General features: G+C 35.8%; 1 protein-coding gene across 3 annotated transcripts in view; it reads left to right on the top strand.

The window, feature by feature from the left end:
• Window positions 1-27,911, top strand: part of PTPN12 (protein tyrosine phosphatase non-receptor type 12) — a 91,559-nt gene that overhangs the window by 34,037 nt on the left and 29,611 nt on the right. For 2 of the 3 annotated variants that reach the window (XM_061413857.1, XM_061413858.1), the window contains exons 2-6: window positions 6,576-6,684; window positions 17,000-17,076; window positions 18,629-18,724; window positions 19,467-19,505; window positions 24,790-24,861. In XM_061413857.1, coding sequence (XP_061269841.1) covers window positions 6,576-6,684; window positions 17,000-17,076; window positions 18,629-18,724; window positions 19,467-19,505; window positions 24,790-24,861 — 393 coding nt within the window. Of the gene's footprint in view, window positions 1-6,575; window positions 6,685-16,999; window positions 17,077-17,391; window positions 17,511-18,628; window positions 18,725-19,466; window positions 19,506-24,789; window positions 24,862-27,911 lie in introns of those variants that run through there. The other variant, XM_061413859.1, reaches the window with a different exon arrangement.

Below are 27,911 nucleotides of genomic sequence, written 5' to 3'. Positions count from 1 at the left end.
GAATTTTCTCTTAATAATCTTCCTCTTATTGTTGTTGGGTTAACTCAGTAGTATTATGATTCAGTGGCTTTTTGTGACTGATAACATTAATGTTTTAGGCATAAAACCAGATGAATTTTTCATCTGACTGTTGTTACTGTGTGCCAACTATGTGCCACAGTACACATAGATGAATTTTAAAACTTTTCTGATTTTTAAAACTTCAGATGAATTTTCCTGATAATTGGTTCAGAAATATTTCAGAGCAATGGCAAAAGCAGTACTGTTTAGTTATTCTTATATTTTGCTACAGTATAACTAAAGCTTAAAGTAAGTAATTTCACTTTATTTAACTTTAAGGTACATTATTATGATTTGCATATTCTTGTGTGCATATTTACTAAAATTAATGTCTTATGAAGTTGATACTGTTTTTTTTTCAATTGTTGGGGACATTTAGGAATTGGGGAGAAGGCAATGGCAACCCCACTCCAGTACTCTTGCCTGGAAAATCCCACGGATGGAGGAGCCTGGTAGGCTGCAGTTCATGGGGTTGCTAAGAGTCAGACACAACTGAGCGACTTCACTTTCACTTCACCTTCATGCATTGGAGGAGGAAATGACAACCCACTCCAGTATTCTTGCCTGAAGAATCCCAGGGACAGGGGAGCCTGGTGGGCTGCTGTCTTGGGGTCGCACAGAGTTGGACACGACTGAAGCAACATAGCAGCAGGAATTGGAGTCAGTAGCGTATGGCCCAATAACAGAGTATGAGAAAGCTTGATCTCCAATACCTAATTTATCTATTTTCCATCTTACACCAGTAAGAATTTGAGTTACCTTAATTTTATTTAAGCTCTACTGTTTTTCTGTCAATTTGTTTTCTTAATTGTCCTGATTGAAAATCCAGGTAAGAATCAAATTTAATACTTGTTCTTGTCTACATGTACTCTGAATTCTAAGTCTGTTTGGTTAATATGAAGAGAATTAGATAAATTTGAGGGGTGGAGCTAACACAGCTTGCCAATGGATTGATTGGATGTTGAGGTGAGAGGAGGTAAATGTAGGAGTCAGGATGATTCCCAGGTTTTAGGCTTGAGCAACTGTTGAATGGTGGTGCTGTTTGGACATGTGCTTTGGACATTTTGTGATGCCTGTAGGACACCCAGTGGACAATCGAGTAGACAGTTCTGGAGTCAACAAGCGTCACAAACACATTCTCATTAGCTTTGGTCCTTAGATAAACAAGGAAAGTACCCTTTTAAAGAACCAAGTCTTGACACACAACTGGATACCTTAAAGAGGTTAGTCATATTGTATATGGCTTTAGAGGCCTCTGAGAATCAGTTACTGATTTAGGATTGGGGAGTAAACCTTTTGTGTTTTTAAAAAGTAAAGAGAAAGTGATTTGTTTGAAACGTTAAAACACAGTGATTGTTAAACCCTATTTTTGTTTGCATCACAAATTCTAACATATCAAAGACATCTCTGTGACTTGCTTGAGAAGTCTAATTAAACAGTTCTTGAAATCACTCGTTTTAATGTGATTTGCACTGCACTAGTTTATAAAGTACAATAAAATACCCCGTCTCTGTCTTCAGTATTATAGTCTAATGGGTGAGACGTTAAACTATAAATACTTTTCACAAGTGGTAATACAGCAATGAATTCTTGACTACTTAGTTCTGGGAATTGGGAGCAATGAGGAAGGGAAGGTTTAAGAGAGGGTTCAGAAAGGAAATAACACTCTAGCCAGAGTCCTCCTGTTAACTCACCAGAAAGAGTAAAACCTGTAGAACTGTGATGAGGGGTGGACGGTTTGCTGGTGGCGGCGGCGGTGGTGGTAAATCTATATGTCTGAAGTGTCATACTCTGTGTGAGAGAGTGTTATAAAAAGAAGATGGGAAATTAGACAGGCAGCTTTCAAAATATGTTAAAATTAAAGGCTTTGGTAATTTATCTAGGGCATGATAGACGCATTGGAGAATTTTCAGGTGTGGGATTTAAAATGACCAGACTTGCTTCATAGAATAGAAACTCTAGAGTGGAATCATATGAGTTTATTATGTGATTTTTCTCAAGACTCTTAAGGGTAGCTGAAAATGTCTTTCTTAAAGGTTTTTTCCTTTGCTTAGTTAAAAAGCCACACATTGTAAAGGGTGTGAATAGTACAGTTTATGTAAATATACCATTTAGCTATATTTTTGCTCAGTTAGGACAATGATTTTCTTGCTTTAGTATAATTATGTGTAACTTCATAAATAAATAATTTTTATTCATGTTTGGTTCAGTGCTGTTCTCATACAACTGTCACATAGCACTGTACTTAAAAATAACGTTCCTTTGTACGTTTTGGCCTGTTTCTCAATTTCATAGTGACAACATCACTACAGATAATGGAAATGGTGGTCAGGAAATTAAAATTACATTATATGTGTAAGTACTTCCCATTTCATATAGTTAAATAAACCTTGGTGGTGCTGTTTCCTCCAAGCACTACTGAGACATTACATTTTATGTGGTATTAAAAGAATGAAACCATTTTCTTTTGTTTAGCCCAGCATTCAGATCTTATTCTAAAATTAACCTATTTAACATATAAGCATTAAGTATGCTCTAGTAATACAGGGCATTATATTTTTTAATCTGACAGTAATCTTGTACTCATAGAGTTTAAAGTTTAGTAAATAGCATGCATTCTCTTTATGTATGTATCATGTAGTTCAGTCACTATACTCCTTCATGAACATACTTTACACCAGGGGTTCTTAAGCACAGACTCCAGACAGCAGCAGCAGCATCACTGGGGAACTCATTAAATACAAATTCTGAGGATGGGTCCCTGCAGTCTCTCGTCTAACAAGCCCTCCAGGTGATTGTGAAGCATGCTCGAAATTGACAGTATGAATGAAGCATGCTTTATAATATGCAACACTCCCAGGAAAACAAATTGCCTAGAATATATGATGATGCCTTTTGATCTCTGATCTAGAAAAGGCTTTATTTAAAGAAAGAAAGAAAATTGTAGTAGCAAATAACATTTAAAGAATTTCAGAAATATGTAAGTAGTTGTTAACTACTTGTTAACAAGTACTTGTTAACAATTAATGAGCCCGTTTTGTTCGTGCCAGGCTCTTTGCTGCGAGTAGTTATTGTCCTCAGATTGCAGAGGAGGAGACACAGGTTAAATACATTCAGTGTCTTATAGCTAGAGTTTCAGATCAAGAATTTTAATTCAACCAACTAACTGTAAAGCTGACTTTTTGTTAGGAAATAAGTTCCTATTTGAAGATATCTTTTTTAATATAGTTGGGTAGAATTTTTTATGTCAATTTTTTATGTTTAACGAAGCACCATGGTTTTATTTATACTATATCATAGATTAGTATCTCTAAGAGGTTAGAACATAGGTTAGTATCTCTAAGAGGTAAGAAAATTTCTAAGTATGCTACTTACATAGATTTGTTGGAAGCATGACTGTAGAAAAACATCCCATGTTGTGTTAGTCTTTAAGAAAACTGGATCTATAAAAATTCAGACTCAAATTAGATATTTACTTGTACACAAAAGTGTTCTTAAAGTTTCATTATATGAGAAATGAAAAGTAATTTCCTATAAAAATTTTAATTTGCACATTTAAATAACATAATTTATCTTATAAAAAAAAGAAATGCTTGGAGTGACTGGAGCAGGTATTCCAGAAGTACATTTACATTTTACAATTAAATTCATCCCCTCTTTCCTTTTCCTTGTTTTTTTGTTTGTTTTGTTTTTTTAGTGTGTGCTTATTTTTTTTTCAATGATAGTTACCTAAGTTATATTCTCTTACCCCTGTGTTTCTGCTAATGTTTGGACTGCTGTCTTTCTGTTAGTCACATTGTATTTTGTAATACATTGATACTATATTTGAGAATCTTCGAGCAGAGAAAATACGAAAACTCTGACTAAATATGCAAGATAAATATGTAAGTAACTAGGAGATCTTTGTTAATGTAGAATAAAGAAATCGTGAATAATCTTTTTTGCTTTTATTTTTTTAAACAATTTTATTTTTGAATAGGTAATGCATTCATATAATCCAGAATGTAAGAAAGAATGTGTAGTAATGTTTCCTTCTCATCCATATCATTCTCTTCCCCATAGACAACAACCTTTGTAAATAGTTTCAGAGATGTTTTATACATGTACAAGCATATACAAATAAATATTTTTGACACTAATATATACACTACTGTGTTCTGCTTTTTTACACTTCATATATATTTTTGAGATCTTTCCATATCACTGTATATTAAGAGCTTCGTCATTTGTTTTCAACCCTATCATATCTGCTTCTGTAAATGAAACAAATGTTTTTAGCCAGGCCTCTACTGTCTTTTCCAATTTTGTGTTCTTTTCCTATTATAAATAATTCTGCCATAAATAACTTTATGTGTACTTCATTTCATGAGCGTGTGCCATTAATCTAGAGAACAACTTTGTAGAAGTGCAGTTCCTAGGTAAAGAGGTTATGTGTATTTGTAATTGCCAAATTACCCTCCTTAGGGGTTGTGCTAATATTGTTTTCTACCAGTGTTGTGTCAAAGTTCTGGTTTTCCCACACCCTCACCAACCCGCCCATTTACTTTCTCAGTTCAGTTCATTCCAGTCGCTCAGTCGTATCCGACTCTTTGCGACCCCATGAATTGCAGCACGCCAGGCCTCCCTGTCCATCACCAGCTCCCGGAGTTCACCCAAGCTCATGTCCATTGAGTCAGTGATGCCATCCAGCCATCTCATCCTCTGTCGTCCCCTTCTCCTCCTGCCCCCAATCCCTCCCAGCATCAGAGTCTTTTCCAATGAGTCAACTCTTCGCATGAGGTGGCCAAAGTACTGGAGTTTCAGCTTTAGCATCATTCCTTCCAAAGAAATCCCAGGGCTGATCTCCTTTAGAATGGACTGGTTGGATCTCCTTGCAGTCCAAGGGACTCTCAAGAGTCTTCTCCAACACCACAGTTCAAAAGCATCAATTCTTCGGCGCTCAGCTTTCTTCACACTCCAACTCTCACATCCATACATGACCACAGGAAAAACCATAGCCTTGACTAGACGGACCTTTGTTGGCAAAGTAATGTCTCTGCTTTCAATATGCTATCTAGGTTGGTCATTACTTTCTAAATAACTACAATTCCCTGCCCCCCCCCCGCCCATGCACTTACATACTTTGAAAACTTTATTACTACAGGAAATAACATCATAAAAGTGAACAGTTTTGCTTTGGCATTGTGCCTGTGCAAAACAGAATTCTAGTTAAGATTTTTCATTTTAAAAAACATATATTCCTGCTTTAGGTCTTTAAGATTGGGATGATAAAATTTAGGAGTTTTTCAGAGAAGAACAAAAAAGCTTACCATTCTGTATGTGAGGGTCTACTTTAAGATTATTTCAAATGTTAAAGGTTAAGTATGTCAATACAAGAATAAGTTAAAGATCTTCAATTAAAGTTCTGTCTGTAAAAATATAGACATACTATTCTTAGTTGCTTAATTATCAGTATCACAAGGAACAAAAATAAAATGGTGAAAAAATTAAATGTTACCAGGCATCTTTTTCATTTGTATTTAATACTTTTGTTCAATAGTAAAACCAGAATGCCTTCGATATGTTTTTAAGCCTGGAAGAAAGTAGGTTCCTTTGAAATTAGATTTCAGCAATGTGGTTGAGTAGTGAATTTAAACAATTCACAATGCTGACTTTCAGTGCTTCTGAAAGCAGGAAGTGTATTCCTGACATGCAGAAATATTCCAGCCCAAGAACATCCCTACTGCCGTATGTGGTAAGAATTTCTCACCAACTCACAAGCCACTTCTGTAATACACTGAATAAGCAGAATTGGTCTTTGTTGAACATTTCCAATTGAGTATCAAAGAACTTTGTTTTGCAGTGTCTTATAAGTAATTATTAGCTTATGCCTTGGAAGGAGCCTGGCACATCATGGGTGCTCAAGGTTTACTGAGAGAAGAAATAACAACTTCTATATAATCTTTTAGGTGTGATTGTAAAGTTTGTTTTTCGGATGCTGAGTTAAATATTCTGACTCAGCTTATTAATGGTTTCTTTAAATAAAATTATTTATATCTGGTGCCGTGTTGTGCTCAGTTGCTCAGTCATGTGCAACTGTTTGTGACTCCATGGACTGTAACCTGCCAGGCTCCTCTGTCCATGGAACTTTCCAGGCAGGAATACTGGACCGGGTTTCCATTTCCTACTCCAGGGGATCTTCCTCACCCAGAGATCAAACCCAGTCTCTTGAGTCCTGCATTGTCAGGGGGATTCTTTACCACTTTTATTCTACTGCCCTCCTTTTAAAATTGCTACTTGGAATATTAATCTTATGTTTGCTCTTATGCTAAGAAAAAAAAATTAGGGTTAATTATTAAGGGTTTAATTACAAAGGGTTAGGGAGATACCGTGAATTTAGAAAAATAAGAAAATGAGTTGTGAGAAATTGGGGTTAGCAAAATTCAATGAAGAGCTTATTATCATTCAAATTTTCATTAACATTTTGAAATACTGATTTTTTCTGAATTTGAATCTTCTTTTCTTTTGATTTTAAGCGACTAAGAAGATTGTCAACCAAATATAGAACAGAAAAGATTTATCCCACAGCCACTGGAGAAAAAGAAGAAAATGTTAAAAAGAACAGATATAAGGACATACTGCCATGTAAGTTTAAAATGCCATTAAAGGAACAAATGGATATGCTAATTAATAGTTTTATACCTTAAACTAGCTTTCTTCTTCCTAATGAGTTCATTTGTTAAGAAAATAATGATGAGCTTTTCTTTCAAGTTATACTACAAGATAATAATTTGTGGTTGTGCTTGCCTTTCCTTATGATAGTAGATTTTGTTGTTATTTTACTGTTCATTTTTTTCCCTTTAAGTGTCATAATTACTCTGATACTGCCCCACTTTCAAATCTGAAAAATCCAAGTAAAAATATCTTTTGTGGACTCCCTGTTCAGAGAAATTTTTTATAAAAAATAAAATAATACAGACATAATTCAATAAGTATAATACATTTTATAAAATGCTAAAAATAGTAACTCATCTATTTTCTATTCATAAGAACTATAATTGATTAATTGAGCATTAAAAATGAACCATGAAAAAAAAAATGAACCATGATTCATGCTTGTGTGTCTGCTGTTCTTACTAGTCTAAGAGCATGGTATGTATCTCTGAGGGCATGCCTAAGACTGATAGCATTATATTCTAATAATGATAATATAATTATATTCTTAAACAGTATAGTTTTCTATCAGAATACCTTTAACTGTAAAAGTTAAAAATTTATATCATACCTGCTGTCTTTTAAAGCTGCCAATAGTCTTTCTCTTTTCCTTCTTATCTAGAAATCTGTACATTCCAGGATACCATTCTCTCAACTTTGCTTTCATCCTTTTTTTTCTAGCTTTATTGAAGTATAATTGACAAAATTTCATTCATTCCTAAAGTTTATTCTCTCTAAAATGTCCTTGATAAATTTTCCAGAGACTTTAATTATCATATTCGGTAGTCTTTTATTACTATTGTTGTTGTTGTTAATTAGTGCTTATTCTTTTCTGTTAACTGTTTTGATGTTGTTGACCAGTCACTATTTTTTAAATTTCCTTCTTCTATAATAACCCTTTTTCAAATTGCCTCATCCCGCACTTGTCTTCTTCCTTCTTTCTTACTGTCCTCTTTGCATAAATTTAATCCTTCATCTTTCTGTTGTTATTCAACTTTACTTTCAGATATGGGATCTGTGGGTGGCTGGTAGCAGCACAGTTATAAAGTGGCAACAGAGCATAATAAAGAGCTCTGACTGGAAGTTCAAATCCTGCCTCTGTCAACTGTTATCTATGTAATTTTGGATGTATCCTTTCTGTGCTTTGGTTTCTTCATCTTCAAAATGGAGATTAAAATAATAATTACCTTAAAAGATTATTTTGTGCATGTACAATGCTTACAGTTGTCCCTAGCACATAGTAACCACTCATTAAGGTTTTGGAAAATATAATTCACTTTTCTTACCAAACCACTTCAGAGTAGTGAATAGTATGGGTTTCTGAACAGTTCTTTTAAATTAAGCAATATAATTTTGAGGTACTCTTATTATGCTCTGGAATTAATGTTCAGTTCAGTTCAGTCGTGTCCAACTCTTTGCAACCCCATGGACCACAGCACGCCAGGCCTCCCTGTCCAACACCAGTTCTTGGAGTTGACCCAAGCTCATGTCCATCGAGTCAGTGATGCCATCCAACCGTCTCATCCTCTGTGTCTGTCTCCTCCTCCTTCCTTCAGTCTTTCCCACTATCAGGGTCTTTTCAAATCAGTCAGCTCTTCACATCAGGTGGCCAAAGTATTGGAGTTTCAGCTTCAATATTAGTTCTTCCAATGAACACTCAGGACTGATCTCCTTTAGGATGGACTGGTTGGATCTCCTTGCAGTCCAAGGGACTCTCAAGAGTCTTCTCCAACACCACAGTTCAAAAGCATCAGTTCTTCAGTCCTCAACTTTCTTTATAGTCCAACTCTCACATCCATACATGACTATTGGAAAACCATAGCCTTGACTAGACAGACCTCTGTTGGCAAAGTAATGTCTCTGCCTTTTAATATGCTGTCTAGGTTGGTTATAACATTCCTTCTAAGGAGCATGCATCTTTTAATTTCATGGCTGCAGTCACCATTGGCAGTGATTTTGGAGCCCAGAAAAATAAAGTCTGACACTGTTTCCACTGTTTCCCCATTTGTTTGCCATGAAGTGATGGGACTGGATGCCATAATCTTAGTTTTCTGAATGTTGAGTTTAAAGCTGATGTTTTCACTCACCTCTTTCACTTTCATCAATAGGTTCTTTAGTTCTTCTTCACTTTCTGTGATAAGGGTGGTGTCATCTGCGTATCTGCTGCTGCTGCTGCTGCTGCTGCTGCTCAGTCGCTTCATTCATGTCCGACTCTGTGCGATCCCATAGATGGCAGCCCACCAGGCTCCTCTGTCCCTGGGATTCTCCAGGCAAGAATACTCGAGTGGGTTGCCATTTCCTTCTCCATGTGCATATCTGAGGTTATTGATATTTCTCCCAGCAATCATGATTCCAGCTTGTGCTTCATCCAGCCCAGCATTTCTCATGATGTAGTCTGCATATATAGCTGAAATAGCTCAAATGGAATTCCATCACCTCCACTAACTTTGTTCGTAGTGATGCTTCCTAAGGCCCACTTGACTTCACATTCCAGGATGTCTGGCTCTAGGTGAGTGATCACACCATCGTGATTTTGGGTTGTGAAGATCTTTTTGTATAGTTCCTCTGTGTATTCTTCCCACGTCTTCTTAATATCTTCTGCTTCTGTTGGGTCCATACCATTTCTGTCCTTTATTGAGCCCATCTTTGCCTGAAATGTTCCCTTGGTATCTCTAATTTTCTTGAAGAGATCTCTAGTCTTTCCCATTCTGTTGTTTTCCTCGGTTTCTTTGCGTCGATCACTGAGGAAGGCTTTCTTATCTCTCCTTGCTGTTCTTTGGAACTCTGCATTCAAATGGGTAGCTTTCCTTTTCTTCTTTGCTTTTGGCTTCTCTTCTTTTCACAGCTATTTGTAAGGCCTCCTCAGACAGCCGTTTTCCTTTTTTGCATTTCTTTTTCTTAGGGATGGTCTTGATCCCTGTCTCCTGTACAATGTCATGAACCTCCATCCATAGTTCATCAGGCACTCTGTCTATCAGATCTAGTCCCTTAAATCTATTTTTCACTTCCACTGTATAATCGTAAGGGATTTGATTTAGGTCATACCTGAATGGTCTAGTGGTTTTCCCTACTTTCTTCAATTTAAGTCTAAATTTGGCAATGAGGAGTTCCTGATCTGAGCCAGTCAGCTCCTGGTCTTGTTTTTGCTGACTGTGTAGAGCTTCTCCATCTTTGGCTGCAAAAAATGTAATCAGTCTGATTTCAGTGTTGGCCATCTGATGATGTCCATGTGTAGAGTCTTCTCTTGTGTTGTTGAAAGAGGGAGTTTGCTATAAGCAATGCATTCTCTTGGCAAAACTCTATTAGCCTTTGACCCGCTTCATTCTGTACTCCAGTGCCAAATTTGCCTGTTACTCCAGGTGTTTCTTGAGTTCCTACTTTTGCATTCCAGTCCCCTATAATGAAAAGGACATCTTTTTTGGATGTAAGTTCTAGAAGGTCTTGTAGGTCTTCATAGAACCATTCAGCTTCAGCTTCTTCAGCATTACTGGTCAGGGCATAGACTTGAATTACCATGATATTGAATGGTTTGCCTTGGAAATGAACAGAGATCATTCTGTCGTTTTTGAGATTGCATCCGAGTACTGCATTTCCGACTCTTGTTGACTATGAAGGCTACTCCATTTCTTCTAAGGGATTCCTGCCCACAGTAGTAGATGTAATGGTCATCTGAGTTATATTCACCCATTGCAGTTCATTTTAGTTTTCTGATTCCTAAAATGGTGACATTCATTCCTGCCATCTACTGTGACCATGTCCAATTTGCATTGATTCGTGGACGTAACATTCCAGGTTCCTATGCAATATTGCTCTTTACAGCATCGGACCTTGCTTCTGTCACTAGTCACATCCACAACTGGGTTGTGGTTTTTGCTTTGGAATGAAGAGAGGGAATTAATGTGCACACTCTTAAAGAAACAGTGTTTCCACCTTGTTTTTTTACCATCTGAGGAAATGAATCTCAAACAGCTTCAGGTTTCTGTTTTCATATGTTGTTTCATTCATTCATTTTACAAGAAGCTTTGAACATATACTATGTGCTGCAGAAAACAACCTGACCAAATACCCTGCCCTTATAGAGCTTATAGTGTAGGCAAGGCAATGAACAAGTCAAATAACATGTGTGGTCTCTCATAGTGGTTAGTGCTATTGATAATAATGTAGTAGGAGTTACAGAGAGAAAACTGAGAATAGGAGGAAGCTTTATTAATTTTAACTAGAGATAGATGGAGAAGTTCAGTGCTGTTCCACTGGTCCTCTGAAAAATAAAAGCCTTGCTTTGTATTGTTTGCCAGTTTCTTTAGGAAATGAATTATTTACCATAATCATCAAAACAAAACTGAGGGAGGTACTATTGTATGCCATTTTGCAGATAAAAAATTGAGACAAAGGTTAAACAGCTTCAGTTCAGTTCAGTTCAGTTCAGTCGCTTAGTTGTGTCCGACTCTGAGACCACGTGGACTGCAGCACGTCAGGTCTCCCTGTCCATCACCAACTTAAATAGCTTGCCACACAGCTAATAGTGTGGTGAGAATTTAAACCCGGGCAGTTTGTATCCAAAGCATTGGTTTTCAGCCACAGTGATTTTGCTCCTAAAGGGACAGACATTTAGCAATGCTAGACGTGGTTTGGTTGTTTGGTTATTACAACTAGGATGTGGAGTGAGCAGGCTGCTACTGGCATCTAGTGGGTAGAGGACAGGGAAGCTACTGCATCCTACAATCCGGAGGCCACAGCCTCCTCACAACAGAGAATTAGCCAAGGTCAAATAAAAATTAGCGCTGAGGTTGAGGAACCTTGCCCTAGAGTCTGAGCTCTTAAACATTGTGCTATAGGCAGAGTAGCAGTACCTTTTTACTTTAAGTTATTTAAGGTTTGATAGGTCAGTTTCCAATAAATTTCTAATCATTTTAATTTGGAAAATTAAATTAATAGTAATAGTTTTTAGAGATACATATTTTCCTTCTGTCATAAGAATAGTGCAAATGGACAATTTCGAGTATTTAGCATGACCAGTGCTTGCAGTTTATTTTTTTGTTTTTTTAAACAGCCTTATTGTGGTATAATTTACGTATCATAAAGTTGACCCATTTTTAAGATGGGGACTCTTTATACTGTTGATGGGAATGTCAATTCATTCAGCCACTGTGGAAAACGGTATGGAGTTTTCTCAAGAAACAAAAAAAAGTAGAACTATCATATGATCCAACAGTTTTGCTCCTGGCTGTATATACACAAAAAAACAAAAACACTAATTTAAAGAGATACATGCATCCCAGTATTCATATCAGCATGATTCACAGTTGCCAAGCAACCTAAGTGTCCATCAGCAGATTAATGGATAAAGGTGTGAACAGTCTCTTCAAAGCATTCGCAGTATTTTTTTAATTGATTTTTTATCCTATTTAGTTATAAAAGTTTTCTATATACCCCAGATACAAGTCTTTTTTCAGATATTATGATTTGCACCTCCCCCCCCCCGGCCCCCGCCCCCTCTCCAGTTTATGGTTTGTCTTTTCATTTTCTTAGTGGTGTCTTAATGCACACTTTTAATTTTCATGAAGTCCAGTTCATCCGTTTTATGGGTCATGCTTTTCATGTTCAGTCCAAGAACTCTTTGCCTAATCCAGAATGACAAAGATTTTCTTCTGTGATTTTTCATTTCATTCCTGTAAATATTATAGTCTTAGCTGTTGCATTTAAGTGTATAGTCTATTTTGAGTTAATTTTTAATATGGTGTCAGGTAAGGATCTAAAATAATCTTTCAGCACGTGGCATTGTTCCAGCACCATTTGTTGAAAATTATCCTTTCTCCTCTGAATTGCCTTAGCTCTTCTGTTGGAAATAATTTGACTGTAAATGTAAGAGTTTATTTCTGAACGCTTAATTCTATTTCATTGACACCAGATCACAGTATCTTGATCGTTGTAGCTTTATAGTAAGTTTTAAAGGCAAGAAGTGTTCTCCTAAAAAATTGGTTTGGTTATTCTCAGTCCTTTGCATTTCCATATAAATTCTGAGATAAGCTTGTCAATTTCTGCAAAAATTCCTACTGGAATTTTAATAAGGATTGTGTTGAATCTATGGATCAGTTTAAGGATAATTGCAATTTTAAACCATATTGACTCTTTGAATCTAAGTGTTCATCAACGGATGAATGGATAAAGAAAGTGTTTATGTCTATATATGTGCTGTGCTTAGTCGCTCAGTCGTATCCGACTCTTTGCAACCCCATCAGGCTCCTCTGTCCATGGGGATTCTCCAGGCAAGAATACTAGAGTGGGTTGCCATGCCCTTCTCCAAGGGATCTTCCCAACCCAGGGATCGAACCCAGGTCTCCTGCACTGTAGGTGGATTCTTGACCATCTGAGCCACCAGGGAACCATATATATATAAGACAACTCTGTTTATTTAAATCTTTAATTTCTCTCAGCAGTGTTTTATGGTTTTCAGTGTACAAATCTTGTATTTCTTCTTGTAAAAAGTTTTTATGCTGTTGTGAATGGAATTATTTTAATTTTATTTTCAAGATTTTTGTTACTAGTATATAGAAATATAGTTCATATTTGCACATCGATTTTTTTTTTTTTTTTTTTTAATCCACTGACCTTCAGAGAGAGAAGCCTTCCAGGCCACAGTCCCTGGGGTCACAAGAGTCAGACATGACTTAGTGACTAAACGACCACGACCTTCCTGGACTCATTTATCTTAGTAATTTTTCTGTGGAAATGTTAGGATTTTTTACATATCAGAATCATGTCATTTACAAATAATGATAGTTTTACTCCTTTCTTTCCAATCTGAGTGTCTGTTTTGACTTATTTCACTGGCTAAAACCTCTAGTATAATGTTGACTTGAAGTGGCAAGAGCAGACATTATTGCGTTTGATCCATTAAAAGTAATTTCATCACTATTCAAAGATCACTTAGGTTTTTCTCAGGCTATCTGGGAGATTTGGTTTATTTTATGCTAGACCACTGAGACCAGGCCTATAATTAAGAAATTTCTGGATACTCCCGTGTCAAGGATGACCTGTTGCTTTTGTTTGTTGAAAGGGCTAAAACTGAGCTGGCTAGCCTTTAGAAGTGATGGATCAGGGTATTCTGCCTATTCCAATGTTATTATGAAGATTCTTTTATTTTTCACACCTAGGATTTATCAATAGGTGTGTGTTTTCTTGGAGGCAACAATATATTTATATATTGTTTGGTGTGTGTGTGTTTATTTGTCGTTGGAATAGATGTTTGTTGAAGAAGAAAAAAGCTACTACTTTAAAGAGCCTCCTGTGTAGCGAATACTGGTTTTATCTATTTGGAAATGGCTCCTGGGAGACTGCAGAAGCAGGCAGCAAAACCATGAAATGAAAACAATAATTTCTTTCATATTCTTTAAGTTATTTCTCTTCATGTTTATGCTTAATAGAACCACTGATAAAGAGTATTAAAATACACATACTATGTTATACACAGCATAATATTGATTTTTATATTCTCAATCATATTCTGTGATTATACAGTATGAAGTAGTGACTAGAAAATTTGCCTGTGCCTTAGAGTGTTTAAAAAAAAAGCCATTAAAAAATTCTTATTCAAGTATAGTTGATTTACAATGTTGTGTTAGTTTTTGCTGTACAATAGAGTAATTTAGTAATACATATACATTTTCATAATCCTTTTCATTATGGCTTATCACAGGATATTGAATAGTTTCCTGTGCTATATAGTAGGTCCTTATTGTTTATCCATCCTATATATAATAGTCTGCATCTGCTGATCTCAAATTCCCAATCCTTCTTTCCCCTTCCACTCTCCCCCTTGGCAACCAGAAGTCTGTTTTCTATGTCTGTCAATCTGTTTCTGTTTCATAGATATGTTCATTTGTGTCCTGTTTTATATTCCAAATATAAGTGATGTCCTACAGTATTTTTCTCTTTCTGACTTCACTTGGTATGATAGTCTCTAGGTCCATCATGTTGTTTCTAATGGCGTTATTTCATTAAAAAAAAAAAAAAATCCCATTTCTGTGCCCCATCTTGAACTGACTGAATCAGACTTACTGCAGAATATGGGACTCAGAAATCTTGCTTTCTAAGTTATTTTCCCCAGCCCCTCATTGCTGTATGATCAGCAATAGATGAAATGAGAGTGGCAAAATGTTGAAGATGGGTAATAGATAGATGAAGTTCATTATACTGTTTTATTTTTATATACACATAAAATTTTCCAGAGAATTTTTTTTAAAAATTTCCCAACTTGTATGTAGCAAGCAGCTTGGCACCAGTATTGGCTATCATTTGGGAGCCACTGTTCTCATCTGGATTCACAGTCCCCAGAAACATTTACTAAGGATTCAATGGTCAGCCAACTATTGTACAAAGTCTTTGTCTTTGAGATACTTTGTGTTAATTGGAACCTATCATTATTGGCAAACATGGTAAGAAGAAGCATCATATGGTTATTTAACTGCCATTGTACTAACTTCAGAATTGTTCTATTATCATTTACCCAAAGCATAGCATTTTTTATATGTACATTTCTGATCTAAAATGGCTTTTTAAAAAAGACATGTAGGATGTAATGAAACAAGAAACAAAGCATTGATACACATGTATGTATTCTCTTTCCTGGAAACATGGGAAGGGGATAAATAATTTTAATTGGAAACTAGTATGTCTTTCTTATATATCTCTTCCTACATATTTCCAAAGAAGATTTCACCAAAAATAAATAAATAAAATTAGCAGAACTGGACCTTTATATTAATGTATAAATTCAGTTTGTTGACTAATAAATTAATTATTCTTCTTAAAATGTTTGCTAGGGGACTTTTTTGACATTCCAGTGGTTAGGACTCCACACTTTCACTGCAGGGTCACAGGTTCAATTCCTAGTTGAGGAATTAAGATCCTGCATGCCATGCAGCGAGGCCAAAAAACAAAAAGTTTAAGTTTATTTGTATTTGTTACCATTTCTGTATGTCTTTTTGTATTTTAATTGCCTTTAATAATTGTCCCTGGATTAGAAACAACTGAAATGATTGTGGCATGTTACATGTTATTCAGTTTAGTTCAGTTCAGTTCAGTCGCTCAGTCGTGTCTGACTCTTTGCAACCCCATGAATTGCAGCCCGCCAGGCCTCCCTGTCCATCACCAACTTCCGGAGTTCACTCAAACTCAAGTCCATTGAGTCGGTGATGCCATCCAGCCATCTCATCCTCTGTCGTCCCCTTCTCCTTCCGCCCCCAATCCCTCCCAGCATCAGAGTCTTTTCCAATGAGTCAACTCTTCACATGAGGTGGCTAAAGTACTGGAGTTTCAGCTTCAGCATCAGTCCTTCCAAAGAACACCTAGGACTGGTCTCCTTTAGAATGGACTGGTTGGATCTCCTTGCAGTCCAAGGAACTCTCAAGAGTCTTTTCCAACACCACAGTTCAAAAGCATCAATTCTTCGGCGCTCAGCTTTCTTCACAGTCCAACTCTCACATCCATACATGACCACAGGAAAAACCATAGCCTTGACTAGACGGACCTTTGTTGGCAAAGTAATGTCTCTGCTTTCAATATGCTATATAGGTTGGTCATAACTTTCCTTCCAAGGAGTAAGCATCTATTAATTAGGACCATGAAATTAGGTGATCCTACTACTTTAGTAGGATTTCATAGGCTCAAAGTCTAGCCCCAGATACTTACTAAGTACAAAAGAAAAGAGTAATTTAATGGTGGAGGTACCAGCTGACACCAAATTAGCTGAGTGAACACTACCCAATAATAAATATTATTTGTCAAGTGAAGTATTCAGCACTTTTCATACGTCATCTAATTTATTTGTCACTTTTACCTAATTTTTTAAACTTAATTTTCATAATTTCTTATAAAATATGAAAGTTAGAGTTCCTTAAAAGAATTTTGACAAACTAATGTATTAAGTTTTAGTGCTTATTAAAAACTGTAGACATGTAAATCCTAAACTCTTGTATAGTAAATCTAAGATGATGCTCAGGACTTTATATTTTTAAAAGAGGTCCTGAATATTCTGATTCCTACTTTGAAACACAGCTTTACAATGAGACCCACTTCCTATCAATATGATGTTAGAAATTACCCTGCTTAATACTTAAAAGTCAGTTTTCATTCATTTTTTTTAAGTAAATAATTTTAGTTATTTAATCTTATTTATGATTCATTAGGGAAAAAAACTTGTCTGCTTATAGGACGTTATTTTAAAAATCCCTTTTTTTCCCTGTAGTTGATCATAGCCGAGTTAAGTTGACTTTAAAGACTCCTTCTCAAGATTCAGACTATATCAATGCAAATTTTATTAAGGTATGTATTAATTTTAAATGGTGTTTCTCTGCCATATTTAATGACTTCCTACAATACTAGTTTTATTAAAAAATTTTAAATTGCCTAATGTGATGCCAACGGTAAAAGAAGTAGAGCCACAGCCATGACGTATTTTTATGTTTTCTGTCTAGCATCCTTATTAAAGATTTTTGCTTAATTTTATGATAGTGGAGATAAAGTTTTTTTGTTTGTGTGTTTCTTCTTTTATATTGAAGGCTTATTATAAACACCTTTGTTGCTGATTAGTTGCTAAGTCATGTCCAACTTTTGTTGACCCCCATGGACTGTGTAGCCTGCCAGGTTCTTCTGTTCGTGAGATTTCCCCAGGCAAGAATATTGGAGTGGGTTGCCGTTTCCTTCTCCAGGGGATCTTCCAGACCCAGGGATCGAATCCACATCTCCTGCATTGGCAGGCAGGTTCTTTACCACCAAGCCACCTGGGAAGCCTTTACTGATTGCTAAATTGTCTCGTTTGTTATGTACACAAATGTACTTAGTCATTTCTGTTAATGAACCATATAGGGTATTTATCAGTAGAGAGATTCAGACTGCTACTTGAGTAAATAAGACTATTTTGTTCTGTTACTCTGTGCTTTTGAATCTATTTTACAGTATTTTGTTGAGAAAAATATTAAGGTGGTAAGAGTTATATGGTAGAATTAATGTCAACATTGAAGAATTATGGTTCTAAATAAAAGCTTTTCCTGAAAAGTCAATTTTATTACAAATATGGCAGAGCCCAAAACTAATAGTTAAACAAAAACTAATACATAGGGACTTCCCTGGTGGTCCAGTGGCTAAGACTTCCCACTCCTAATGCAGGGGTTCATTTCCTGGTCAGGGAACTAGATCCTACATACTGCAACTAAAAAACAAACAGAAAGCTCCCACATGCAGTAACAAAGATCTTGAGTGTTGCAACTAAGACCTGGCATAACCAAATAAACAAATAAATATGGAAAAAAAAAAACTAATACATAGTTCATTCTTTCAGATATAATTGAGGCTTATGTTCTTTTATAAGGACATTTGTTAAAAGTTCTAGTTTTTAATTGCACCTAATAACACTGGCTCACTGAATGTGCTGGTTTAACATTTTAGTCTGCTAGTTTGTTTGATATATTCTTGGGTTTACTATTAAAAGTATATTTAGTAGGTGCTTAAACCAAAGACAGCTATGTAAGAATCTAGCTAAGAAAGAACTATTAGCTAGTTCTAGTCTTATTTTTTAGAATTGATGCATGCTTTTAAGTTTCTGCTAGTTAGTTTTGTTGACTAGGGCTTTCAATTCCTAGGTAACTAATAATTTTTAAAATAGCATAAGGAGGTTTACTTTTGAATTCTATGAACCATGTTTCACCAGAAGCTGAAGTGAAATATATTTTGTCATGCTTTTATACGTTATTAAAGAAACATTATTTGGAAATTGTTTAGCTGAAAACAGCATTAATGCTAATAACATTTGAAAACTTAAAATTTAGGTAGAAAATATTTTTGGTAATCATAATTTGTATGCTTTTAACTTTTTTAGGGTGTTTATGGGCCAAAAGCATATGTGGCAACCCAAGGACCTTTAGCAAATACGGTAATAGATTTTTGGAGGATGATATGGGAGTACAATGTTGTAGTAAGTATTGTATGAAATGGCATGATTTTCTAGCCATAATGATGTGTTAACTATATCCTACAATATGACTTTTGAGCCATAATGTTATGTTAACTATAGTTAGTTTATTAAAAAGACAGAAACTGATGGCTAGGTTGTCTTGTTAAATTTTGAGAAATTTGTTGAAATATTTCAAGAATAGAGTATGGCAGTACTTTAAATCTTGGTTTAAGTTGGTAGTATAAGACAACTACCAAACACTGATAGATGGGTGGAAGGACATCTATGTGATTAAAAACAAATATTGTCAAATGTTAATGGTAGAACATAGATGGTAGCTATACAGTGTTTAGTGTAAAATTATTTCAACTTTGCTGTATGTTTGAAACATTACATTATAAAACTGTTGGGATGGGAAAGCACATGTAATAACCTTCATGTTTAAAGACAGTTACATTCAACCTTTAGTAAGCAAAGTATTTAATAGTGCTATTCTATTCAGTAAATATCCTGAATGCATTATTTTAATTACAAAAGATATATCTGTAAGATTCAAAAAATTCAGTTCAAATCAAATACATCTTGTTATTTGAAGCCAGTTTAACTCATACTTTTAATATTAAATGTACTTTTTTTGACAGGCCAGGTATACTTCTTCTCAGAATAAAAATAATTCTTGAAATGTACATTTTGTTAGAAAAGTAAAATTGTATTTAACTGATATATTATCAATCTTATCCCACCCCTTCCCCCTTATTTTTAGATCATTGTAATGGCCTGTCGTGAATTCGAGATGGGAAGGGTACGTATAACTGTTAACATTTAAAGTAATTGTGGAATTTTTTTTTTATTACTTCATTTCTAGGGATATATATTCTTGGTCTTTTATTATATTCTTAGCCGTAGTTGTTAAAATAGTTAATTCTTCTCTTTTTTGTGTGTTCTGCTATTGCTTTCATTTTAACAAAAGGAGCCAAATCATCCCTAAACACATAAAATACTTTTATATTTTATAGGTACATTTTATGATATGTTTAAAGCAATAGAGTCTGTATTGTTACTTAGTAGTCTTCCAATATTTAATGGTGTTGTAAGTAGAACACTGCTTATGGACAATAAAAATGATTTAAAATAATTCTGATTAATTTACAGCTTGAAATTTCTAATTTCTGTCTGCCAATTCCACTACATTTTTGTAATGGTATCTCCAAAATGAAGAGAAGAAAATTCCTTAATCTGAAATTTTTTAACATAGGTAAAAAACATGTACAAATGAAATTATCAAAACCATTCTGATCTCCTGTAGAACTGATTCCTAAATCTTCAGTTTAAGCATGAGCATCTATAAATGTGACAAATAAATTATCTGATAATTTGAAGTATCCTTATGCAAGTACTCTTGCCTGGAAAATCCCATGGACGGAGGAGCCTGGTAAGCTGCAGTCCATGGGGTCGCGAAGAGTCAGACACGACTGGGCGACTTCACTTTCACTTTTCACTTTCATGCATTGGAGAAGGAAATGGCAACCCACTCCAGTGTTCTTGCCTGGAGAATCCCGGGGACAGGGGAGCCTGATGGGCTGCCGTCCATGGGGTCGCACAGAGTTGGACACGACTGAAGCTACTTAGCAGCAGCATGCAAGTATAGTTCATTAATTGCATTATAGTTAAACTAAGAAATGATTTAAAAGTTGTAAAACTTCTTATTAAAATTTTCAGTCAAGGATACATTGCATAAAACAAGATACTCATCTTTCAGTTATGTGAAATATTATTATATATAAATCACTAGAAAGCCTTATTTTTACTAGTAATTTTGTCATTCCTCCCAACTACATCAGTTACCAGTAGTGGAAACATTAGCAATATTGGACAGAAAATGAACAGTGTAAGATTAATATACAGACTGAGATACTGTTAAGTAATTACCTGTTTAAATATTGTCAGTATGTACTTCGGTACCATTATTATTATTAGTTGTGTTCAGTTCAGTCGCCCAGTCGTGTCCGACTCTTTGCAACCCCATGAATTGCAGCACGCCAGGCCTCCCTGTCCATCACCAACTCCCGGAGTTCACTCAGACCCACATGCATTGAGTCGGTGATGCCATCCAGCCATCTCATCCTCTGTCGTCCCCTTCTCCTCCTGCCCCCAATCCCTCCCAGCATCAGAGTCTTTTCCAATGAGTCAACTCATCGCATGAGGTGGCCAAAGTCCTGGAGTTTCAACTTTAGCATCATTCCTTCCAAAGAAATCCCAGGGCTGATCTCCTTCAGAATGGACTGGTTGGATCTCCTTGCAGTCCGAGGGACTCTCAGGAGTCTTCTCCAACACCACAGTTCAAAAGCATCAATTCTTCCTCGCTCAGCTTTCTTCACACTCCAACTCTCACATCCATACATGACCACAGGAAAAACCATAGCCTTGACTAGACGGACCTTTGTTGGCAAAGTAATGTCTCTGCTTTTGAATATGCTATCTAGGTTGGTCATAAGTTTCCTTCCAAGGAGTCTTTTAATTTCATGGCTGCAGTCACCATCTGCAATGATTTTGGAGCCCCCAAAAATAAAGTCTGACACTGTTTCCCCATCTATTTGCCATGAAGTGATGGGACCAGATGCCATGATCTTTGTTTTCTGAATGTTGAGCTTTAAGCCAACTTCTTCACTCTCCACTTTCACTTTCATCAATAGGCTTTTTACTTCCTCTTCACTTTCTGCCATAAGGGTGGTATCATCTGCATATCTGAGGTTATTGATATTTCTCCCGGCAGTCTTGATTCCAGCTTGTGCTTCTTCCAGCCCAGCGTTTCTCATGATGTACTCTGCATGTAAGTTAAATAAGCAGGGTGACAGTATACAGCCTTGACGTACTCCTTTTCCTATTTGGAACCAGTCTGTTGTTCCATGTCCAGTTCTAACTGTTGCTTCCTGACCTGCATATAGGTTTCTCAAGAGGCTGGTCAGGTGGTCTGGTATTCCCATCTCTTTGAGAATTTTCCACAGTTTATTGTGATCCACACAGTCAAAGGCTTTGGCATAGTTAATAAAGCAAAAATAGATCTTTTTCTGGAACTCTCTTGCTTTTTCGATGATCCAGTGGATGTTGGGGAGAAGGCAATGGCACCCCACTCCAGTACTGTTGCCTGGAAAATCCCATGGATGGAGGAGCCTGGTGGGCTGCAGTCCATGTGGTCACTAAGAGTCAGACACGACTCAGCGACTTCACTTTCACTTTCCACTTTCATGCATTGGAGAAGGAAATGGCAACCCACTCCAGTGTTCTTGCCTGGAGAATCCCATGGACGGAGAAGCCTGGTAGGCTGAAGTCCATGGGGTCGCACAGAGTCGGACACGACTGAAGCGACTTAGCAGCAGCAGCAGCAGTGGATGTTGGCAATTTGATCTCTAGTTCCTCTGCCTTTTCTAAAACCAGCTTGAACATCTGGTAGTTCACGGTTCACGTATTACTGAAGCCTGGCTTGGAGAAATTTTTTTTTTTTAATTTTATTTTATTTTTAAACTTTACAATATTGTATTGGTTCTGCCATATATCGAAATGAATCCGCCACAGGCATACATATGTTCCCCATCCTGATCCCTCCTCCCTCCTCCCTCCCCATACCATCCCTCTGGGTCGTCCCAGTGCACCAGCCCCAAGCATCCAGTATTGTGCATCGAATCTGGACTGGCGACTCATTGCATGTATGATATTATACATATTTCAATGCCATTCTCCCAAATCATCCCACCCTCTCCCCCTCCCACAGAGTCCTGGCTTGGAGAATTTTGAGTATTACTTTACTAGCTGAGATGAGTGCAATTGTGTGGTAGTTTGAACATTCTTTGGCATTGCCTTTCTTTGGGATTGGAATGAAAACTGACCTTTTCCAGTCCTGTGGCCACTGCTGAGTTTTCCAAATTTGCTGGCACATGGAGTGCAGCATTTTCACAGCATCATCTTTCAGGATTTGAAATAGCTCACCTGGAATTCCATGACGAAATTTAAATTTCACCTTCCTAACTTTTTTTAAGTTACTTTTAAGATTTGGGATTTGTTTCTCTTCTTTCTGTTAATAAGCTCACATTATGTATCAGTAATAATGCTTAAAAGATAAAGTTGTATTGAATGCTAAAACTTTTTGAACCTAATGATTTTTTGGATTCATAGTGTTTTGTTAGTTGGTTTTGTTGTTTTATCGGTCAAGGCTATGAATTCTTTTGATAATCTCCACTTTGACTTAGAGTGTGACCTAATGGAAAGAGCACAGGTAATGAAATCAAACAAACCTACACTTACTGGCATTTGGACATGGTGCAGTGAACTGCCCCCTCTGAGCTTCAGCTTCCTCATCTCTGAAACCAATGACAAATTACTATAGATTAAAGACCCTGATGCTGGGAAAGATTGAGGGCAGGAGGAGAAGGGGGTGACAGAGGATGAGATGGTTGGATGGCATCATCAACTCAATGAATATGAGTTTGAGCAAACTTTAGGAGATAGCAAAGGGCAGGGAAGCCTGTCTGTTGTGGTCCAAAGGGTCACAGAAGAGTTGGACACAACTTAGCAACTGAACAACAATAAAATTCACGTATTATGTTTAACACATACATTTTGGTATCAATTGTATCAGTAATTAGTTCATACCTGAAATATAAATACCAATATAAACACTACTCAACATTGCTCTGAAGAGAGGCATGTTAAGTCACAAACTTTCAGTTCTTGCTAATCTCCTATAAACTTGTTTTCTGTTTCAAGATATTAAAGCTTTACTAAGTGAAAGACCAAGAAGAAAAACAAATAACCTTCAAAATAATTTATCATTTTCTATAAACTTCTACTAGGAAATTAAGTTTGTGACTTTAAGCCTTCTAAAATTTTAGTAGTATTTACTCTAAGTTAAAGTGACATACTAGGCAGTTCTACTTTTTGCCCTGAGAGCAGTATTGTCAACTTACAGTTAATTCCAGCCTATAGGTAACAGTTCCACTTACTGTATGTAGAACTATGAGGATTTAGTAAGAACTGATATATTTCCCACTGCTAAAATGTGTATTTTAAGCTAGATTGTCAGTTATAAAGACTTCAATTTTATTGGGTCTTACTGGCAAAATTACATTATTTCTTGTATCAGAATCACTGGGTCTTCTATGAAGTTAGGCTTTTATTCACTTACCTAAATTTTTAAAATAATGAGGCTTGATACTAGAAACCAATGTAAATGAATATTCTACTATTTCTATACCTATGTATTATGGGAAAATAAGGATACTGTTTGATTATACCTTCTCTAATCTCAAATAAAAGTGAATAGTTTAATACATTATTCTTGTATAGTGAGTGAGTGAGTGAAGTCGCTCAGTCGTGTCTGACTCTTTGTGACCCCGTGGACTGTAGCCCACCAGGCTCCTCCATCCATGGGATGCTCCACGCAGGAATACTGGAGTGGGTTGCCATTTCCTTCTCCAGTTCTTGAATAGTGTTTTTTACCAACAGTAGAACATTTGAAATATACTCAAATTCCTTGAAACAATCATGTAAGATAAGTATTACCATCCCTGTTTTTATAGGTAAAGGAACTAAATGTAAACAAATGGTAAAATTGCTACCTGTGCCATTTTCTTATATTGAGTGGAGTGCTGTTTCCACTGTGCCACAGATTTTATACTTAATGAGAATTCAACTATGTATTATAAATATTGTCATTTTAGAACCATTAAAACTCATATGCTAAATTTCTTACACTAAATTGAACAACTTCTTACACTAAATTTACCTCCTTGTGCTAGGCATTTAAAAAAAAAAGCAATTTTTCTTTTCTAGAGGAGGATCTTTGGAGTCTGTATAACAAGCAGGTAGAAATGAACAGCTTATACACTTAGGTTAATAAAGTTCCTGTTACTAATCTTGAAGAGCAATTAGTAGCCCACCTTTAAAGAGTTGGATAAATCTAAGCTCTTAGTCCCTGCCTACTGATGGCAGTTTGTTTTCTGGGAATGAAGAACAAGCGGAACACAAAATATTTGTAAAAGTTCAAATAAAACAAATTATCAGTTATTTACTAACCTCTTTTTGGACAACAGAAAAAATGTGAACGGTATTGGCCTTTGTTTGGAGAAGACCCTATAACATTTGCACCATTTAAAATTTCTTGTGTAAGTACCTATATTCATAAACATTATTTAATCAGGCAGTGGGTATGTCAGACTGATGAATAGTTAACTTATAATTGTGTTGAATCTTATGGGTTATATAAGCCAAGCACTCAGTGTTTTCATGTGAATCTATACTTAATTATAATAAACAAATATTAATAATGCTTGTTTTACAATGCTTTTTAAAATTTGACTATAATTGTTTTACAGTATTGTGTTGCATAGTGTATATAAATTAAGGAACTTTAAGAATGACTTTTCTTAAATGTATAATTTCCTTATTATGTTAATTCTGTCTTAGTCTTTGCATGTAAGTTGATTGTAAGTGTTACATATCTAAGAATAAACAAATAACTATACTCTTATTCAACTAATGGGAAAGATCCTTGATGCTGAAGCATAGTTTATGATGTTAATCTTTCATAACCATGTTATTCTCCCCTTATAATTATATACAAAGATAGGTTTGAGAACCTCCATCCTAATAGCAGAGATTGACCCTTTATGGCAGAAAACTTGACATGAAACTTAAAATAGATACCTATTTGATGAGCTTTGGAAACGAATTAAATTCAAGTCCTAAAACTAACAAAGCACAAATCTGAGAAGATTAATTAAAAAATAAAAACAGTGAGGGGAAAAAGAAATAGTGAGCTTTAGAATAGAACCAACATTTTGCTTTGGATTACATATGATGGTGTCTTTTTATAATCACTTAAAATAATTTCCCCATATTAATCAGGGTTTTCCAGAGAACAGAAGCAGTAGAATGTGTATATACAGAAAAGAGATTTGTCAGAATTGACTCACGTGACTATGGAAGCTGGCAAGTCCAAAATCTGCAGTCAGGGTGGGCAAGCTGGAGATCCAGGAGGAGCTGATGCTTCGGTTTCAGGCTGAAGACCCACAGCCTGGAGACCGAGAGCCAATACTGCAATTCTAGTCTGAAGGTGGGAAGGCTGAGACCCAGACAAACTAACATTTCAGCTCCAGTCCAAAGACAGTCAGCTGTAGAACCACGAAGAGCCAGTGCTGAAAGCAGTCTCCTGGAGAATTCTCTCTTACTTGGAGGAGTCTGATCCTTTCGTTCTATTCATGGATTAACTGATTGGATGAGGGCCAACCACTCTACTCAAAATCTACTGATTTAAATGTTCATTTCACCCCAAAACTCCCTCACAGGAACACGAAGAATAACGTATGACTGAGAATCAGAGCACACCGTGGCCAAGTCAAATTGACAAATAAAATTGACCATTGCATTACCCATCTCAAAACTGTTTTTTATTTTGTTTTCCATGGTTAAATGAAATATAATTTCTGTGATCTTACTCGTCATTGCTGTATTCAAGAAGTCCTTAATTTTATGACTTATTTGTATTTAGGACTTCTGAATTCCTCTGATGCTACCAGGAATTTAGTGCTTTCTAGGTTGATTAAGATAAGGACTCAAACTGTGTTCCACAGTCTCCTTTATAATGCAGTGTGATTGTTAGAATCTTAACTTTAACTCATAATTATAACAGCCTGCATTTAATGTATAGTCAATTCTCTAAAGTCCTGGTTAGAATTAACTGTGGATTAAATATTTAAAAAATTAAAATCCTACTGCATTTCATATTATTAGCAATGAGTAAAAAACAGTATATAACCATATTGTACTTCTGTGATGGAACACTTCCTAACCCCACCCCTACCTACCACCCCCACCCCCACCACCAGTTTAGAGAGTATTCTACAGTATTAAATACCTGGACAGTTCAGGAAATCTAGTTCTATGCAATGTGGTTATGTTGAAAATTTGTAAATTTAAATGTACTAACTGTAATGAATGTCACAGTTTAGGTGACAGCATATAGTGATTAATGGTCAACAACAAAACAAAATTTTAACAGGCAGGGATCAGGAATAGTAAACAATTTATCATAATCAATAGAGAAAAGTAGGAAATAGTTTGAAATTTGGGAAAAGATGAATTGATTTGAGGATTGGTTTTTCAATTGCACTAATGAGTAATTTTTAAAAGTCCTGTTAATAAAAAGTTTGATTTGATCAATAAGAGCTGGTTTGATTTGTCAGTGATGGGATTGCTGAAGCAGCAGAATTTTTCTTTCAAGATTTCAAAATGGAAGTAATTTGTATGTCATGTGATTGTTTCAGAGAACTCAGGATTTGTTATCACTGTTGTAAAACACAAATCAAATGTATGAATAGAAAGCAAGGTAGTGAAAATAACCATAGTAAGTGATTTGACTCGACTTGGCAATCACAGTGTTTAAGACTGAGAGTATTAGAAGCTCTCTCGATTTGGGGATGGGAAAGAGGGTAGAGTGTTGGTGAGGAGTGAGGGCCTGGCTAGCCGGAGCTCAGAAGCATGTTGCTGCTTACAGCCACTTCGATCAGCACTGTCCATGGGTCAGTCTAGCCCACTGCCTGTTTTGTGAGTGAAGTTTTATTGATGTACAGCCTTGCCCACTAATTTACATATTTGCCTATCACAGCACAACAGAGACTTCACGGCCTACAAAGTCAAAAATATTTATCTCACCTTTTATAGGTGAGCAAACATTATCTTGGACCAATGTTTTCATTTATTCTGTGTTTTAAAAACATAACTTTCAAAAAAAAAAACAAAAAACATAACTTTCCCCCTAATGTTATTTAAAAAGTTCAAAATAAATTATTATGGTTTATAACATTAAAGCCGGAATAATGTTGATTTTTTTTTTAATTAGTAAAGCAGCATATCTGTTGCTCTTGACAATTGATGTCCTCACCTATCTGTAGTTTTAGTTAAAAAAGGCAAAAATAAGTTTACTTAGTGACAAATTGATGAAGAGGCTTCATTCTAATACACTGACAAATAACAGTAAGACACTTTTAAAGTGACTATGTTGTCATCAACCAAAATAATAATTTGGGATTTTCTGAATGCATCTTTTTCCTTACCCATTTGGCATCCATTTAACTCAGAGTTTAAATGTTAGGTAGAGAAAAATCAAGCTTAATAGATAAAATGATTGAAGGAGTTTGTAGTATTTAGGAGTGAC

This window comes from Bos javanicus, chromosome 4 (genome assembly GCF_032452875.1).
Source record: "Bos javanicus breed banteng chromosome 4, ARS-OSU_banteng_1.0, whole genome shotgun sequence".
In the NCBI taxonomy this organism is placed as follows: Eukaryota; Metazoa; Chordata; class Mammalia; order Artiodactyla; family Bovidae; genus Bos; species Bos javanicus.
The sequence above is the reverse complement of the archived record's forward strand: the minus strand, read 5'-3'. Positions and strand labels throughout refer to the sequence as shown.